General features: G+C 39.8%; 1 protein-coding gene and 1 non-coding gene across 2 annotated transcripts in view; one reads left to right on the forward strand and one right to left on the reverse strand.

The window, feature by feature from the left end:
* Positions 1-529: 529 nt before the first annotated feature.
* CATSPER2 (cation channel sperm associated 2) overlaps positions 530-18,488 on the reverse strand; it is a 29,289-nt gene continuing 11,330 nt past the window's right edge. The window contains exons 4-15 of the mRNA XM_049769016.1: positions 17,952-18,098; positions 16,168-16,341; positions 15,098-15,166; positions 13,610-13,773; positions 11,750-11,899; positions 10,340-10,464; positions 8,948-9,126; positions 8,634-8,733; positions 4,737-4,806; positions 1,700-1,712; positions 775-942; positions 530-561 (exon numbers count right to left, since the gene is read on the reverse strand). Coding sequence (XP_049624973.1) covers positions 530-561; positions 775-942; positions 1,700-1,712; positions 4,737-4,806; positions 8,634-8,733; positions 8,948-9,126; positions 10,340-10,464; positions 11,750-11,899; positions 13,610-13,773; positions 15,098-15,166; positions 16,168-16,341; positions 17,952-18,098 — 1,391 coding nt within the window. The remainder of the gene's footprint in view (positions 562-774; positions 943-1,699; positions 1,713-4,736; positions 4,807-8,633; positions 8,734-8,947; positions 9,127-10,339; positions 10,465-11,749; positions 11,900-13,609; positions 13,774-15,097; positions 15,167-16,167; positions 16,342-17,951; positions 18,099-18,488) is intronic.
* LOC126002513 (small nucleolar RNA SNORA51) lies at positions 16,569-16,701 on the forward strand. The gene has a single exon (XR_007493204.1). It is a non-coding gene; the product is annotated as a small nucleolar RNA SNORA51 (small nucleolar RNA).

An 18,488-nucleotide genomic window follows, 5' to 3' on the forward strand; every position in this document is an offset into this window, starting at 1 on the left:
CAGCACTAACAGTTCCTGAAATTTTCTTGTCTTCCCCAACCCCTGCTCCAGAGGCCTAAACCCACTGGTGAGAGAAAAAGCTGAACTTCAGACTTCAATTAGGAGCTGAGATTACAGGGAGAGTGGCAGCTATTGTGCCCAAATCAAGAATAAAGTTAGGAGGCCAGGTAGAAGGCCCAAACACTGGAGCACCTGCATAACATGTTCAATCACTGGCACCATATCGCCTCCCTACCACTGCTCGATATAGTCTTGATGTCCTCCATTAATGATGGAGAAGAGACTCCATGATGGAGAAGACTCTCCGCCATTCAAACAAAGTCAGACTCCGAACCTTTGAAATGGTCAACAGTTTCCATGGACAAAGGAACAATATTTCTCATCCCAGATACTGTTCCATACATATCTCCTGTAACTCAAAGACAGACAACTCGGCAATAAACAGCATTCTTTATTTAACATTTTGATTATGCACTCTGCTTCCAAGTATCCCCTACTTGTCTTTGCTAAAGATCATCCATTTCAGGCATTACTTATCTTCAAGGTTCATCAGTGCCCGTACTGTAAAAAAATAAAAAATAAAAAAGGCTGTGAGGGTTAGAAAGGCAGATTTGGGCTCTATTCAGCTATACTATTTCTCTGGACCCAGATTTGTCTTTTTTGTGAAAATTCAGGGATTGAAGAGCCCAAACATTGAATACTTTTACACCTGTCCCCCAGTTATCTAAGCTACATCAACATATTTAATTCCTGGTCCCATGACTCCCTAAATACCTGCAAACTCTTGCAACTGCTTACGTTCCTCTAAGTTATATTGAAGTTCCTCTAGCAGCTCAAAATATTGGAAAAGTGAGTCCCTAGGCCAAACAACACATTCTTCTTGATCCATGTCCATCAGCCCAGGCAGATTCTGGTGCACATGAGTCTCCCAGTCCAAATGACCTGAAGAAAGGAATGTTTTTTTTATTAATTTTTAGGGGGGGCAACACCCACAGTGCTCAGGGGTTAGTATTGGCTCTTTGTTCAGAGGAACAAATGGGATGCCAGGGATTGAACCTGGTCAATTGGTTGTGTGTAAGGCAAATGTAATTTGCAGGGCCCTTGCAAATACACACTATGCTACTGCTCTGGCCCCAGAAACGTTTTTGAGATATAGAGCCATATTAGTAAAGTTGAGGAACAATTGACAAATCCTGTTAGGGCATGGGAGGGGAGGCCATCAGGGATAAAAGAGAAGTAGAATGCAGGGAAGAAAGTGCAGTACAACTTTTCACAATAAGCAAAAAAGAACCATAGATACCCAAAGTGAAGCAGAAACACAGGAGAAATGAAGTAGAAATAAAGTCATAAGAATGAGTGATAGCAAGGTTTCTGGGTACCATTTGAGTCCTCCCCCACGAAAAGTAAGAGCATAAAATCAAAGTGGGGAGAGAAAATTTGCAAATGAGTACAATGGCTATTATTTTAGTGTTGGGTATTTTGGTAGCTTTTGTGCACAAAAAGCATACATATGAAGATTACTGTGATCCATAGTACCTTGATACTAAATCTTTTTAAATTTACAACCTCAAAAATAAAAAAAATGATTTATCATAGACAGAGATATCACTCAATGGTAGAGCACATGGCACATGTCTGAAGCCCTGGGTTTGACATGGGTAGTTTATCTGCATTCAACTAGAATAAAATCTCTGCTTACCAACAGGGTCAAACTTTAGGGAATCAGGAGGGGAATGATCAGTTTCTAAGAGAGATGATGATGATGATGATGATGATGATGATGATGATGATGTTGATGATGACGATGATGATGATGATGATGATGAACTCTTGATATTTGTCTTGGCCTCTTTTTGCACTGTTTCAGAGACAGAACTCTCTTTATTATCAAAATCACTATATGATGACATTTGCCTTTTTCTTAAGAGTACAGCATCTTCTTCCTCTATTTGACTGGGTCTGTAAGTAAAAGGAAAACTCTGATTGTTTCAACTACAATTATAAGATGTGGCCAATTCTTTCATTATTCTGATAAGGACCCTAATTCTACCCCAGAGCTGAGACTTAAAGTGATGAAGTCCAAGCTATTTTGAAAACCTAAGGAAATCACCAATCATCTTTTGCTCCTACCATACATACAACTTCTGTGCTCAGTTTCATTCATACTTTCACATTCCATAATATGACGTTACTTTGTCAAACTTCTACTCTCTACTCTGTGGTCCTGTGATGATGACAAGAGAACTATTGCCTTTGCCCTCCTCAATTTCAACTGGGGTAACACCTGGTAGTACTTGGAGAGAAGGTGGTGCTAGGAAATGAACCGGGCCTACCCAGTAAGATGTCTGTTCAGCCTGTTTGTATTTTCTTTGCATTCCAAAGCCTTTCATTTAATGTAAAACAAGTTGTTTAATTTCTCTTGCTAGTGTGGAGTCATCCATAACTCTTCTTTGAACCCAATTCATCAAGAAAAAGTTTGCCTTGCACATCATTTCCTTTTCTTTTTGTTTTTCATTTTCTTTTCATTCTCTTTTTGTTGTTAACGGCAAATGTTATATTTTCATGGTTGCCTAGTATTCCATTATTGGGCAGAGAGAAGGATCAGTGAGCTGGATCAGCTTGCTAGATTGGGTGAGAGCTTTGCATGCAGGACCATACAGCACTACATTTCTCTGGGTGCCACTGGAATGACCCAAAGATCAGAAAGAGAAAAGAAAGCCATGAAAATACATGTACTTTCTTACTGTATTGCTGGAACTTCTGGTCTGATATACCATATACTCTGGTCTAAATTGCTATCTTGTCTAAATAGCAGCAGCATAATCTGCACATTTTTAATAATATATCTTGATATAAGCCCATGATTACAAACATGTAATCATGTATATATAAACACATTTGTAATCATGACTTAGTCTCAAATTTATGTATGCCTTCTCTTGTTCATCTTTGGTCTAACCAGAGTAATCCGTGTGTGTGTGTGTGTGTGTGTGTGTGTGTGTGTGTGTGTGTGTGTGCATGTGTAATGTATACTAGAAATCAAAGTCAAGACATCACACATGAGGGATATATGCTCTACTATTGAAATACCTCATGGGTTCCAAATAATTGTTAAATAAGTCACTTCATGTCGTTGTGCTGTTTCACTCCAATTTCACTCATAATTAAAGTCTCCACAATGGTCTCCATAGAGATACCAGATCAGGTTCTAACTATTTCTCTGACCTCATTTCCTGTCTTCTCCCTGCTCCCTTTGGCCTAGTCATAATGGCTCCCTTGCTATCTCTCAAATACACTACATATGCTTCTGTCTTATATCTTTATATGAGTTGCTCTATTGACTACATTAGATTTAGTTAATTTGAATATTAGATATTTTTCTGTAGATATTCACAGAGAAATTCCATCACCTTTATCAAATCCTATCTCAATTATTTTGTGGGGGTGTGCTGAGGGTTTGCGCTTCATTCATAAGTGCTTGGATGTCATTTCCGGTCATACTGAGGAGACCACATGCAGTGCTAGTGTTCATATCAGGGTCACTAGTATGCAAGGCAAGCACAGTAAACCTTATTTACTTTTAGCTCCATTAGCTCAACTGTGTTCTTTACAATGATGCTATCCTGAATACGTTGTTTAAAATTATAACCCATTATCCCTACTACACACTAAGACATTTTAACCTACTCAACCTTGTTTTTATCAGGTTGATCATATTTTATCATATTATTTTAAATATTTACTTCTTTTCTTTACAAGTACATGAGATGAGGCTCTGTTTTTTATTAATTGATAAATCCCAAACACCTAATAACTATTCATTAATTATTGGTCAAATGATTTAAGGAGTTTATTTTTTTGCTTTCTTGTCCCTAGTGGGGACATTTAAGACTTAGAATAGCATCTTTTAGAGAGAGTGCTTGTATTAATTTTCTGTTTTTAACAAATGACCACAAACTTTGAAGCATAAAACAAGATAAATGGCTTTTCTCAGAGTTCTGTAAGCCAAAATCTGAAATCCCATTGTCAGTAGCAATGAATGGTTTGTTGGAGTTCTAGAGATGAATATTCTGAGTTTCTTTGAGCTCCTGGAAGTGGTCATGCATTCATGAGCTATCTCAGGCTTTGGCTTTATATCTCCAATCTCATCTCCATCTTTACATTGCTTTCCCCAGTCCTCAGTGTCCACATCTTCTATTCTGTCCTGGCGAAGGACACTTGGATACTCACCACATCTCCAAATCCTCCTTCAAGCCCATGTTCCCCTTGAACATGTATCTCACTTGCTTGTCTCTATTTTGCTTTCCTTTTTCACTCTGGAGAAGTCCATGTGCTTCCTCTCTCTTCCCTCGAATCGTTTTAAGTTTACCTAAAAACAACTTTTATTCACTGAAAAAAGGGTACATAAGGTAGAGCATTTGCCTTATACATGGCCAACCATGTTTGATTGCCAACACCCCATGTGGACCCCTGAGCAATGCCAGGAATCATTCCTTAGGTTCAGAGCCTGAACATCCTGTTTGACCCAAAAACACAAAAACAATTCTTAACTATATCCACAAGATTCTTCTATCAAATAATGTTAAGTTTACAGTTTCCAGTGCCTTTGTATAAGGATATACCTCTGGGGGCACAGGAGCAACACAATATTTATTTGATGCATTACAATAACTAGTAAACTAATTATCTTAGTTTAGTTTAATTATCTTTATGTGTACGAGCCACAGTTCACATACTAAGTCTCCTAACCTGGCTTCAAGTTTGCTGCTGACTGACTTCGCCACCTCAGGAGCCAGATTTTGTCTCCTGCAATGCAAAAAATAAACCATGAATAGGAAATAAATTGTGAAGGGGTGAAAAGAATGGAGAACCTCCCAAAAAAGTTAAAGAACTGAACAGATGATAGTCTAAAGCTGAGAAATTCTAATCCTGAGGAAAACTTTGTTTATATGTTTGTTTGGGGGCCATAATATTCATACTTAGGGCTTATTAATAGCTCTGCACTCACGAATAACTCCTGGTAGGCACAGGATGATATGGAATATCGAGCCCAGGTAGGTCATGTGCAAGGCAAGCATCCTACCTACTATATGGTCTCTGGTTGGTCCTTTGAGTAATCTTTTCTGTCAAAAAGAGGAAGGGCATGGAAATTAAATAGTTCACTACTGAACTAACCCTGGGTCAGAGAGAAATCAAAGAATTCAGGATGAGGACATGAGCTACCAGAACTTGTGGGATAAAGAGGAAAGTTTGTAGTTCTGTAAAAATTTATCATGAAAGAAAAAGGGTTTCACATAAATAACTTGATTGCACAGGCTAAGAAATTTAAAAATATTCAAGAAAATGACTCAAAACAAAAAATTAAAAAAATTGACAAAAAAAAGAAAATGACTCAAAACAGACAGTAGGGAGGAAATAATAGAGCAGAAATTAATGAACTAGAATCCCCTCCAAATTCCAAAGATTCAAAGTGCTGGTTCTTCAAAAAAATAAACAAGATTGATAAACCACTAGCAAGATTCACAGAGAGAAAGTGAAAGGGAGAAGGAAGGCTAATAAGCTGAATCAAAATGAAAGGGGTAACTGAATCAAAAATACAGCAGGTATGGGGCCGGTGAGGTGGCGCTAGAGGTAAGGTGTCTGCCTTGCAAGCGCTAGCCAAGGAAGGACCGTGGTTCGATCCCCCAGCATCCCATATGGTCCCCCCAAGCCAGGGGCAATTTTGAATGCTTAGCAAAGAGTAACCCCTGAGCATCAAACGGGTATGGCTCAAGAAAACAAACAAAAAAAAATACAGCAGGTAGGACACTTATCTTGCACACAGCTGACCTGGGTTCAATCTCTGGCATCCTATCCCCCTGAGCACCACCAGGAATAATTCTTTTTTTTTCTTTTTTTGGTTTTTTGGGCCACACCCATTTGATGCTCAGGGGTTACTCCTGGCTAAGCGCTCAGAAATTGCCCCTGGCTTGAGAGGACCATATGGGATGCTGGGATCAAACTATGGTCCTTCCTTGGCTAGTGTTTGCAAGGCAGACACCTTACATCTAGCGCCACCTCACTGGCCCCAGGAATAATTCTTGAGTGCAGAACAGAAGTAAGTCCTGAGCATCACCAGGTATACACACACACACACACACACACACACACACACACACACACACACAAAAGGACACACACCACAGAAATTCAAAGGATCATCAAAGCTTGCATTAAAATTTTTTATGCCACAAAACATGAGAACCTAGAAGAAATAGTTAAATTCTTGGCCTCTCACTACCTGAACAGCTCTATCACTAACAAGGAAATTAAAATGATGATCAAAAGTCTTCCCCCAAACAAAAGATCATTACAGATAAATTCATGGGTGAATTCTTTCACAATTTAAGGAGAACCTACTGCCAATCCTTTACAGTCTCTTCCAGAAAATTCAAGAAGAAACACTCCCAGACAGTTTTAGGATGCTAACATCGCTTTGATACTAAAAAGCAGAGAGAACACTAAAAAAAGAATTACAAGCCAATAACATTGATGCAAAAAGATCTTCAACAAAATACTAGTAAATAGAATGCAACAATGCATTACAAAGTTTATATACAATCTCTGAGGAGCATGTATGTAGGCTGTGCAGCAACACTTGATGAGCAGCTCTATTATTAGTTAAGATTATTAACTAAAACTGTTAATCTTGGGAACACCATGACTAAGTGTGAGACTTGGTCATCACCATGGCTAAGTGTGATAACCAACATGTGACCTTCAGGGAGTACCATAGCTAAAATCATGTAAGGGCCAGAGAAATGGTGTAGAAGAGAAGGCACTTGACTTGTATATGACTGAAACTCTGGGTCACCATAGAAATAAAACATGGTGGGCTAGAACAATGGCACAACAGGTAGGGCATTTGCCTTGCAAGTGGTTGATCCATGTGCAATCCCTGGCATCCCATATGGTTTCCCAAGCTTGCCAGGAGTAACCCCTGAGCACTGTCCAGCATGACTCAAAATAAAACAAAGAAGAGGAAGGAAGGAAGGAAGGAAGGAAGGAAGGAAGGAAGGAAGGAAGGAAGGAAGGAAGGAAGGAAGGAAGGAAGGAAGGAAGGAAGGAAGGAAGGAAGGAAGGAAGGAAGGAAGGAAGAAAGAAAGAAAGAAGGAAGGAAGGAAGGAAGGAAGGAAGGAAGGAAGGAAGGAAGGAAGGAAGGAAGGAAGGAAGGAAGGAAGGAAGGAAGGAAGGAAGGAAGGAAGGAAGGAAGGAAGGAAGGAGGAAGGAAGGAAGGAAGGGAGAGAGAGAGAAAGAAAGAAAGAAAGAAAGAAAGAAAGAAAGAAAGAAAGAAAGAAAGAAAGAAAGAAAGAAAGAAAGAAAGAAAGAAAGAAAGAAAGAAAGAAAGAAAGAAAGAAAGAAAGAAAGAAAGAAAGAAAGAAAGAAAGAAAGAAAGAAAGAAAGAAAGAAGAAAACACATGGGAAATGAAGAGGAAAAAGATCAAAGATCATCTTTCTGCAACATCATGAGGCATTATCTCTCATGAGAACAGTCAATATCACAGACCACAAATAAATATTGGGGAGAGAAAGCAGATCTTGTGCACTGTTGATGGGGATGTAAACGGGTTCACTTTTTTTTTTTTTTTTTTTTTTTGGCATGGAGGTTTCTAACGATTCTAAAAGCTGGCTCTAGGGGCCAGAGCAATATCACAGCAGGTAAGGCATTTTCCTTGCACATAGTTGACCCTAGGCCAACCTGGGTTTGATTCCCGCCATCCAATATGGTCCCTGAGCCTGCCAGGAGTAGGTTTTGAGCATAGAGCCATGAGTAACCCTGAGTGCTAATGGGTGTGCTCCCCCCAAAAAAATAAAAGAATACCACAAACAAAACTCTCCTGACAGTCCATTAATTCCACTTTTAAGTATTTACCTCAAAAATATAAAATATCAATGCTAAAATTTATTCTTATTATTTTCTCAATTCACCGCAATATCATTTACAATAAGGAAACAATTTATCTGTTTTATCCAACAACAAACAAATTAATGAAGATGTGGCATCTATTCACAATAGAATACTACTCACCTAAAGGAAAAGATGGATTTTGCCATTTGCAACAGCAAGGATGGAGCTAGATGGAGGCCAAGCAAGTGAGCACCACAGAGGTGCAATAGCTAAAAAGTGAGAGCCAGAGAGAGAGTAGAAGGGAAAAGACAATAGGTTGGGGGTTAAGGGGTGGATGACACTCAGCAGTGCTCAGGGGCTAAGCAAAATAAGAAAAAGACCAGAACCAAAAAATGCAAATATTCTCCATTATACCTCCTGAGTTATAAAGGAATAAGGCAACAGTACAGAAACAATCCATCAAAACCAGCCCTTGAATTCAAACCTGGGAGTTGAGGCACCTCTGAGGAGACTATGTGGGGGTAGAGTGTGAAGGGGTTTGGTACAGGATGGTAGAGACTTTTGTGCATTGGTGGGGGGCCAGGTTTGACAATTTGTTTTTGAAAAGATATGAAAAGGCATTCCTGAAACAGACAATGATCTAAACCAATATTGCCTCACTAATAAAATAAGTGAAAACATAACTGGAAAAGAGCCCAAGGAACTCTAGAGCATTCAAGGTAGGCTTGAAAATAGAGAGGCTAACCTCTGAATGATCTGCCGCTTGAATAAATCAGCTTTTTGTTGAACCTCCAGATGTGCCATCTCCTCATTCAGCTCATTCCTGATGGTCTGAAAGTTATTAACTGCCCCAAAGGGCCATTAGGAATTAGGAGACAGTGATAAATAAATCTGAGGAGAAGGCTTTGGTAGGGAGAAACCAAGTGAAATATACATTCAGATTCCCAAAATCCCAGTTCACAAAGGTTCCCTTTATCCAAAATACACCAATCTTATTTTTCACACTAATTTCTTTACAGCTACCCTCCCACCAAGTCTTCTCACCTCTTCTAGACTTACCCATCATAGCCACTATGATGTTTCGAAAGACAATGGCACCAAGTATTATCCAAAGAATAATATAGATGCTGGAGAAAAGGCGACTAACTTCAGGGACCTTCCAGGTATCTTGAAGCAATTCATACCAATGATCCATGGTAAAAAGAATGAACACTGAGATGAAGGAATTTTGCACATTTCTAGAAAGCAAATGAAAGTGTGTTGTTGGAGAGAAAAGATCCAAACCTCTCAGAAACAGTATCATTTTAACTCTCAAAAGACACATAAAGATATTACTGTAAAATTTATTCTGATTTTGGATTCTTTCCTCTGTATGTAGTTTTCAGCTAATCATTCTTTAATTTTAGGTTAGTTTGATAATAAAAAGGAATTAATAGCTCCTACTATTCCATTCATACCTAGGACTTAGTCGGAAGAGACTGAATTGGAAAATAATGGAAACACTAATCACATTTGTCTGTCTGGAGGGGGGTGGATACCTGGCAGTGCTCAGGACTTACTCCTGGCAGTGTTCATGGAAACCATATGTGGTGCTGGACACCAAATTTTGATCACTGTATTCAAATCAAGCACTGTACTATCTTCCTAGCCCCACAATAAAAGTAAACTAAAAGAATTATGTTGTTCTAAGTGAACTAAGAGGTGCTTTCAAATTTAGACCACACCCCACATCTAAAGATAAAACCAATTACATCCTTGAGAGTTATAGTAACATTTAATGATCACTTAGAATGTGACAAAAGAGCCAGATCAATAACAAAGTCGGTAGGGCATTTGCCTTGCGTGTGGCTGACCTGAGATCGACTCGGGTTTGCTCCCTGGCATCTCATATGGTCCTTTGATCATGCCAGAGAAATTTCTGAATGCAGAGTCAGGAGTAATCCCTGAGCACCACCAATAGCCAAAAATAAATAAATAAATAAATAAATAAATAAATAAATAAATAAAAATCTGTGATTAGCAGTGATAGCTCATTTCCCTTCACTCTCCTATGAGGTACTACTCTTAGATTTCTAATTTGGGGAGGGTTGTTTGTGTACAAGGCAAATCACTGTGCCATCACTCTGGCCCCCCTTTTTTCTTTTTGGTAGTCTTCTAATTCTTTAAAAGAATTTACTGACATATAGATTTAAGTGCTCAACTGATAGACTATTACTCTTTAAACATGGCTAATGAGAGGGGTATGCTTGAATCTTCAAAACCCAAGCAAATCTGCAATTATTGGCTAGCCTCAAAATTAGAGTTACAACCACTCACTAATTGCTTTCTCCTTTTCCTCTTCTGTATTTATTACATTGGATTCTACATTTTCATAATACCATTCATTGGACTAGCTTCCAAGTCTATTTCCCAATTTCTCTCCCCCACCCAAGTTCCCAAAACCCTGCTTACGAAAAATACATGTGGTACTTCAGGTCCGAACGAGTTGAGCGGGTATAATACTCAAAGAAGTGGACACCAGCCACAGCAAAAATGTAGAAAAAGATGAGCAGCAGCATCCAAAGGAAGGTCATACTCTAGAGACATGACCTTAAATCAGAACAACGCCAAACTTGACTGACATTCACCTCCAGCCCAGTTCAGCCCACCAGGTAAACCCCATTAAACCCTCAATTCCTCCTTAGTTCAAATTTTCTAGACCACAACAGCTTATCCCCAATACTTCCTCATGCAATCACATTTCACAGGATATTTTACTGTTTTGTCTGACTCACCTAGTTTTGCTTTCTATTAAACCCCCGTGTTTCTTTTTTTTTTTAATATAATTTTTATTTTGATCGTCGTGGCTTACATATTGTTGACAATATTATTTTAGGTACATATTTACATAAAATCAAGGGGGATTCCCATCACCAGATTGTCTTCCCTATACTTCCATTTTTGTCCTCCCTCCCATTTCCTCTTCCCTCACCACCAGGGCGGCTAGAATATGTGGTCCCCTCTGTATCTGACCTACTACTTAGTAGTCTTGCACCTGTTTGGTCTTGATGTCTCCCTTAATTCCCCCTCTAGCTGGAGTCAGGACTAGCTAGTTCAAGATGCATGGTTTTGTTTGAAAAAGAGAAAAGTAATAAGCTGGGGTAAGAGTCTAATATGCCGAAAATGGGCGGAATCCTTCTAGGGGCTCTCATCAACGCTTTGAGAGATGAAGGAGATAAAGAAGGTGAAACACTCCACTAGTACCAAAAGAAGTGTCAAATATCCAGTGAGGATTCCAGCTATATCGATTAGCACCACAAAAAACAAACAAACAAACAAAAAACAAAACAAAAAAACAGACAAACAAAAACAAAAACAAAAAGAAACAAACAAAAACAAATCAAAACAAAAAACGCCATGGTCTTGAAATAAGAAACATGGCATAGCACATAGAGAAAGAAAAGAAAGGAAGAGAAAAAAATAAGTATAACTGGGGACAACAATTTCAATAATCACACCCAAACAGAGAAATCTACCAAAGATATATAGGTAAATAAAAATAATAATAATAATAAATGAAGATAAAAAATAATATATAAAAAAATAACCAAGGTTTTGTGCTTTTTGTATTTTTGTTTTTTTCCCTCCTGCCCTGGCACAGTAAATATTGGGGTCATTCGAAGAGGAATTCACTTGGCCTGAGAAATATGGGGTTTCTCCGTCCTTGGAGAATATTGTCATGGGATCAACTATAGACTCTGTTCAGGATCATTTACTCTCCCGGTGGTGCTTTTGTGGTGTGTGGAAGACTTCTGCCCTGTCCTGGGTGATACAAATCCCCGTGTTTCTTGTCCACTAGGTTAGCAGTAAAAATAAAATCACCTTGAGGGCCCTGACAAGGGCCAAAATAATGACTCGAATTTGAGGGAACCTTGCAAGGAACTTGAGGGACCTTAGTACCCGGCAGATCCTCAGCAACTGGAGCCGCTGACCTGTTCCCCCTCCAAGTACAATCAACTCAGGAAGCAGAGCCTGTGAGAAACATGAGACAGTGAGGTAATGATAGTAAAAGACACCTCAAAGTATCACCACCACACTGTCCTTATTTTCTTCATTTTTTTCTCTTTTGGTGAGGGTCCCACCCACCGCTGTGCTCAGGGATTACCCCTGGCTCTGCACTAAGGACTCACTCCTGGTGGGACAGATACAAAACAGGTCAGCTGTGTACAAAAAAAGCACCCTACTGTCTGTACTCCAGTCCCTCTTTATATATTTCCTTGTTTCTTATATCCTGATTAGCATTCTAACAGAATTATTTCTTGTTGAGACTTTTTAAATATTTTTATGTGAAGCAACATAATTTTATTTAAAGAAATTTACTTTAGTGAAATGTTAGGAAAGAAAAAGAGAGATTCCTAATTGAGAGAATACAGTCTTTTCCAGAGGGGGGGGGGGGGACTATTCAGTTATCCTATACTAAATTACATAAACTGCTTGCTACCATAATATAGTGGGTAGGGAGCTTGTTTACTGGATGGATCCTCAAACAGAACACATGGTCTCCCCAGCCGGCCAAGAAATGATTCAAGTGCAGAGCCAGGTATCACCTTTCGTCTCTCTTTCTCTCTTTATTTCTCTCCTTCTTTGAAATGATTCAAGTGCAGAGCCAGGTATCACCTTTCGTCTCTCTTTCTCTCTTTATTTATCTCTTTCTTTCTCACTTTCTCTCTCTTTCTCTCTTTCTTCCTCTTTGTTTCTTTTTTTTTATCTTTCTCTCTCTCACACACACATACAGAAATACACAAATATATGTTGTTTGGAGGTAGGAGCAATAGTTCAGCAGGTAGGATGCATACTCATCCAGGAATAATTCTTTTGTTTTGTTTTGTTTTGGGGTAACACCTGGTGATGCTCAGGCTATGATGCTCTCTGGCTATGTGTTCAGAAATAGCTCCTGGCTTTAGGGACCATATGGGATGCCAGGGGATTAAACCATGGTCCATCCTAGGTCAGCTGCATGCAAGGCAAACGCCCTTCTGCTGCGCGATTGCTCCAGCCCCAGTAGTAATTCTTGAGTGAAGAGCAAGGAGTAGCCCCCTAATCAGTGTTGGATGGGCCCAAAAAATAGAACAAAACAAACAAAATATATCTACATTCAGTGCTGTCTCATTGGGTTGCTCTGAAGCTCAAATGAGAAAATACATATTAAACACTTGACAAGTATAACATGCTAGGAAACTGTAGAAATTAGTGTGGTAGTCAATGCTTTGGGCAGACTCTGCTGTAACATTAGTATAAACAACTCTTGCCAGAATTAACTTATTTTTTCGTTTCTCTCCAGCCACACCTGGCAGTGTACAGGGTCTACTCCCAGCTGTTCCCAGGGATTATTCTGGTGGTACCCATGGACTCTGCTGTGTCAGGGATCAAACTCCAACCTCTGACAGGCAAAGCATGTGCAGTAGGCCATTGAGCTGTCCTGAGACCTTAATATCCTATTACTTTTTTTTTGACAATGCTAGGGATGAAACTCAGGTTTCATGCATTTAGGATATGTGCTTTACTGCTGAGCCACATCCCTGGACCACAATTAACTTTTAATTTGAGATAAAATATAGAATAATAAAGTTGGACACATTTCTTTTGTTTCTTCTTGTCATCTGAAATTTATATTAATTTTTCTTATCATTTTGGGGCACATTCTTTGCCCACTAAACTAGTCCTTAGGATATCTATCCTTACCAATATGGTGACAATAAAGTCAAAGACATTCCAGGCACTCTTCCAAAAGAGGTGAAAGCTGAATAGCCACTTAATAATGATCTCCGCGAGAAAAATAAGCAAGATGAACCAAGATGCCCCCTCCAGAACCAGTTTGACATGCCAGGATGTTTCACCATCTAGTTCTGTGAGAGCAAAGCAAATAATTAATAACATTTAAGAAAATAGAGGCCTGAGCTGTGGCACAGGGCATAAGGCATCTGCCTTGCACCTGCTAGCCTAGAACGGACCGCAGTTCGATCCCCTGGCATCCCATATGGTCCCCCAAGCCAGGAGCGATTTCTGAGTGCATAGCCAGGAGTGACCCCTGAGTGCCTCTGGGTGTGGCCAAAAAACAAACAAACAAAAAAAACAAAATTTAAGGAAATAATAAAAGGAATGACACTAATCAGAAACCACTATAAATGACATTGTGCCTACTGAAAATTGCAGTTTCTGGCCTAAGGATGAAATTAATGGTAGAGCAGTGTCTCATATGTGTGAGGTCCTGGGTTCCCCTGACAAGAAAAACCACATCTTGTCCTATTTTTCAGTCTCTCTTTTTCTTTCTTTCTTTCTATTTCTCTTTGGTTTTTGAGCCACACCTGGAGACACTTAGGGGTTCTCTTGACTCTGTGCTCAAAAATTACTCCTAGAAGGCTCGGGGTTCATATAGGATGCTGGAGATTGAACCTGGGTTGATTATGTGCAAGACAAATGCCCTACCCACTGTGCTATTTCTTCCACCCCCTAGATACTTTGTCTTAATCTTTCTAAACATACGTTTAAAAATAAATCAGATAGCTCTGATACTAAAACCTCTAGTAGAACAGGATAATTTAGGGTTGGAAAGATAGTCCAGTAGGGAAGGCTCTTGTCTTCCCTGCTTCTCCTGCAGCTGACCAGGATTTGATCCCTAGCATCGCCTTATTGATCCCAAATAACCATCAGAAGAGATTCCTGTGGGCAGAGCCATAAATAAAAATGGAGCATTGCATTGCTAAGTGTGGCTTCAAAGGAAAAAAGAAAAATTTGAAAAAGGTTAGTTCAGGTGCTGAAATGAAAACACAGTTTGCCTTACACATGGCCAACCTTGGTTTAATCCTGACATCCCATATGGTCCCCCGAGCCTGCCAGGAATGATCCCTGAGCAGAGCCAGGAGTAACTTGTGGGTGTGGCCCACTCCCCCAAAAAAGATTAATTCAAACAAGTATTAAACTCACAAAAAATATAACTGGTCTTTCCATTTCCAGTTACTTGTATTAAACTCTACCTCTAAAAGTCTAAACTTTATATCAACTCAAGTTTCAAGTGCCCTCCATATGCTTTGAGGACTTGCCAGTTGTATAAATTATAGTCCCGATAATTTAATATAGTTGTCTGTAACATAATTCAAAACATTATAAAACATATTAAAGGGGAAAAGTGAATCCCACCTAATTTCTATTTAATTTAATGTCATTTCTTACCTATTTCAATCATAAGTACAACGGTATTCAAAAGGATGAGGGAGATGATGAAGTTTGTAAAGAGACGGCCTATTTTCTTTTAAGGAAACAGAATTATCTTGTGACTTAGGCAACTCAAACAATAAGGAAAAGAATCAGTGAAAATGTGAAAATTGAACTTTGGAAAGGAAGAATGAACAGGCAGATGATGAGGGGGAGAGAGACAGGAAAAGACTGGGATAAAAAAATAACTGACATGGGTTCAAAAAGAAACCACCTTAGTGCCAAACCTGATAGACCCAGTCTCAAGGCTTTCTTGGGTCTCACTGGAGTCTGCTTTGGACGGGGAAAGCCTGCACTGTTGGAGCACCCACATGAACACACCCACTTCCACTTGCATTTAAACATCTCAACACCATGCCAATTTGGCAAAGAAGCTGTCACTCCACCGAGCCTGAGAAGGTAGGACTGAGAAGCCATTCTTAACCATCCTAGTGATAAAGCTGTGAGAATAAGCCATATGGTATCTCTAAACTTTGCAGTACTAGCTCGGTAGCAACATAGAAAACTAGATGAGAAAGTTATATAGGAGCCTACTAAGCTCAGAAAGCTTAACTAGTAACTAACAACTCATCAATGGACAATAACTTCAGTTAACACCATTATAAGATATATGTTGTAAGAAATAATATAAGTAAATTATTTTGCATCTGTTAAAGGAACCTGGTCTTGTGTGTGAGTGGGGGAAACTTGGGACATTGGTGGAGGGAAAGTCATACTGGTGGTGTGACTAGTATTGGAATACTGAATACCTAAAATGACTGTATTATAAAGTCTTGTAAATTAGATTTTAGATAAAGTTTTAAGCATAAAGCTTTTAAAGAGAAGAAATGCCATGAGCCAGAGTGATAGTATAATGAGTAAGCTGCTTTTACTGCAAGTGGCTGACTCAGGTTTGATACATGGCATCTTATATGTTCCCCCAAACCCTACCAGAAGAGATTTCTGAGTGCAGAACAGGTATAACAGAGCATAACTAGGTATAGCCCTTAAATTATGTTTAAAAAAAAATGAATGGCATTGAAGGATACATTCAAGAACCCATCCAGCCCACAAGGAAATAGGTGGTCTTTTACTGCAGCGGACTGTAAGTCTGCTTAAAAGTCTCTGGCTATAAGTAATCCGTTCTACACGATGAGGCTTTATGGAGAAGCGCACAAGTTGATCTTGATCTCCCAACGCAATATTTCTCTGTCGGGTAGGATCTGAAAAAAAAAATGTGAAAAGTCCCATGGATACATAGAAAGAGAAGTCTGTGAGAGATGTTAGGGCTGGGAGCAGGAAGATTGCTTAAAAGGTCTATGGTGCAAGGACTATTAGTTTTGCAGCCTCTTTTACCACACCTAATATTAGCTTAGATTGACAAACTACACTGCTTTGACAAAAACTGTGTCCACAAATATAGATAACAGGTACTTCAAAAGCATTAAGTGACCTCCCAGTGCTTACTACAGGCTGTGTTCTTTACACTAACTGTATAGAAAGAGGAGGTACAGTAAATGTACCCCATATACACCTCAGCCCAGGCCCTTTGCCTGGTCTATATTGTGAATGGTGGGACATGGAGAGAAAAAAAAGACAAAAGCATTAAGTGTCTTTGGTAGAATTTCCAAGTTAGCTAGTTCATATCCTATTTAAAAGTGACATCTATCTCCTAAATTACAAATCTTGGAATCCTTGGTTTGTTGCTTTGGGGCCACACCTGGTGGTACTCAGGGCTTACACTTGGCTCTGTGCTCACTCCTGGCAGACTCAAGAAACCAAAAATCATAGCAGAAACAAACACAGTAGGCTGTGTGCAAGGCAAGCACCCTACCTGCAGTACTATTGCTTGAGGTACAGAATTCTACTATAAAACCTTTTCTTAAAGACTAAGCCTCCAAACAATAAAGTCTCCCCTAAATTTCCCCTTAAAACTGACTCCATTTTTATCCCTCCCCCCAGAAAAACCCAGAAGCCTCCACCAACACCCAATACCCCTGGCAGAAAAATGGCAGGTTCCTCAACTAAGCTCCAAAGAAAACGATGTCCAGAAACTCTTCCCAGGTAGTCTGATCTGGGCTGAAAACTCTGGGGTCTTCTCAGAAGGGGTGGGAAAAATTTCCTTTCTGTCTGAAGGCATAGCAGCCCAGACCACACACCAGACACCTTCAAAATGGGCCAGCTCCACAACTTAACATTATCAAATATCAAGACATAAAATTGGTTCTATATCCTACCCCAGATTGTTACAAGCATCTAAGTGAGACCCCAAAATTTACTAGCATCATCCCAATAGGATTACAGCCAAACTAATGGGAAAGTTTCCTAGAAGACCAAGTCCAGAGAGTCTGAAACACAGAAGGCGCAAGTGGCAACAATCACAGCCTTAAGTCAGACAATGACTTTAGTAACATGCAACAATGATTTAAATGGCCCCTTTTTGATCTAAGCTTTGATCATTCCATTTGCCTTTGTGTTGTAATAAATGATGTGAAATAAATGTGTGCCTGTAAGGGGCAGGCTAAAGTGGTGGGTAGGAAACTGAACACTGGCAGGTGGATGGATGTTTGAACAGTTATGCCTGACACAACTGTATTATAAATATCATATGGTAAACCATGGTGTTATAATCCATTTTTAATTAACTTTCCCTTTGGAGAGTGTGCAGGGGTGTATCTTTTGTGGGGAGGGTCTGGCACACATACAGCAGTTCCTAGGAATCGCTTCTAGTGGGGTTCGGGGGAGAATTGGCCAGGGGTGTAGTACAATCCCCTTAACCCTGTACTATCAGGCCCTGCAGGAAGGATAGTTTCCTGAGAACAAGGATGCTAACCAATTATCTCTCTGATAGTGTGACGTGGCACAGCTTGGCTCAAGCCTTGCAGATGCTCGATGAGAGAGAAAGTATCAATGAGACGTGAGCGAATGGCATCAGCTCGCAACAGCGGTTTTTGTTCTGTTTGGTGGCAAGTGGCCATGCCTGTTTCAACAACAAAAAACAAGTGTCAGTTAATTTGTAGAATTATTCCATAAAAAGGCTTTCTTCTTCCTCTCTCTTTGAACTGTAGACAAACCCAAGATTTGGGGGATGAGTGCTGTGCCACAGGCAGCTGTGTTTGGGGAACAATTGCAGGCTCCTGCTCAGCAGGATCTGATTGGGAACACTGTGGTGCCAGGGACCAAACCGGGCCGGCCACAGGGCAAGCAAAAACCCTGGAATCCCATCCCCAAGACATCCCCAAGACATCTGGAACCAAAGTAGCTAGAGGCCAGAACTGCTATATCAAAGCAACAGCTCCCAGAGTCCCTGGGGAAGAGGACAAAGAGGGAAACAGTCAAGGCAAGGAAGGTTGGCCTTCAAAAGAGAGAC

The sequence above is a fragment of the Suncus etruscus genome, chromosome 2 (assembly GCF_024139225.1).
Source record: "Suncus etruscus isolate mSunEtr1 chromosome 2, mSunEtr1.pri.cur, whole genome shotgun sequence".
NCBI classification, from domain to species: domain Eukaryota; kingdom Metazoa; phylum Chordata; class Mammalia; order Eulipotyphla; family Soricidae; genus Suncus; species Suncus etruscus.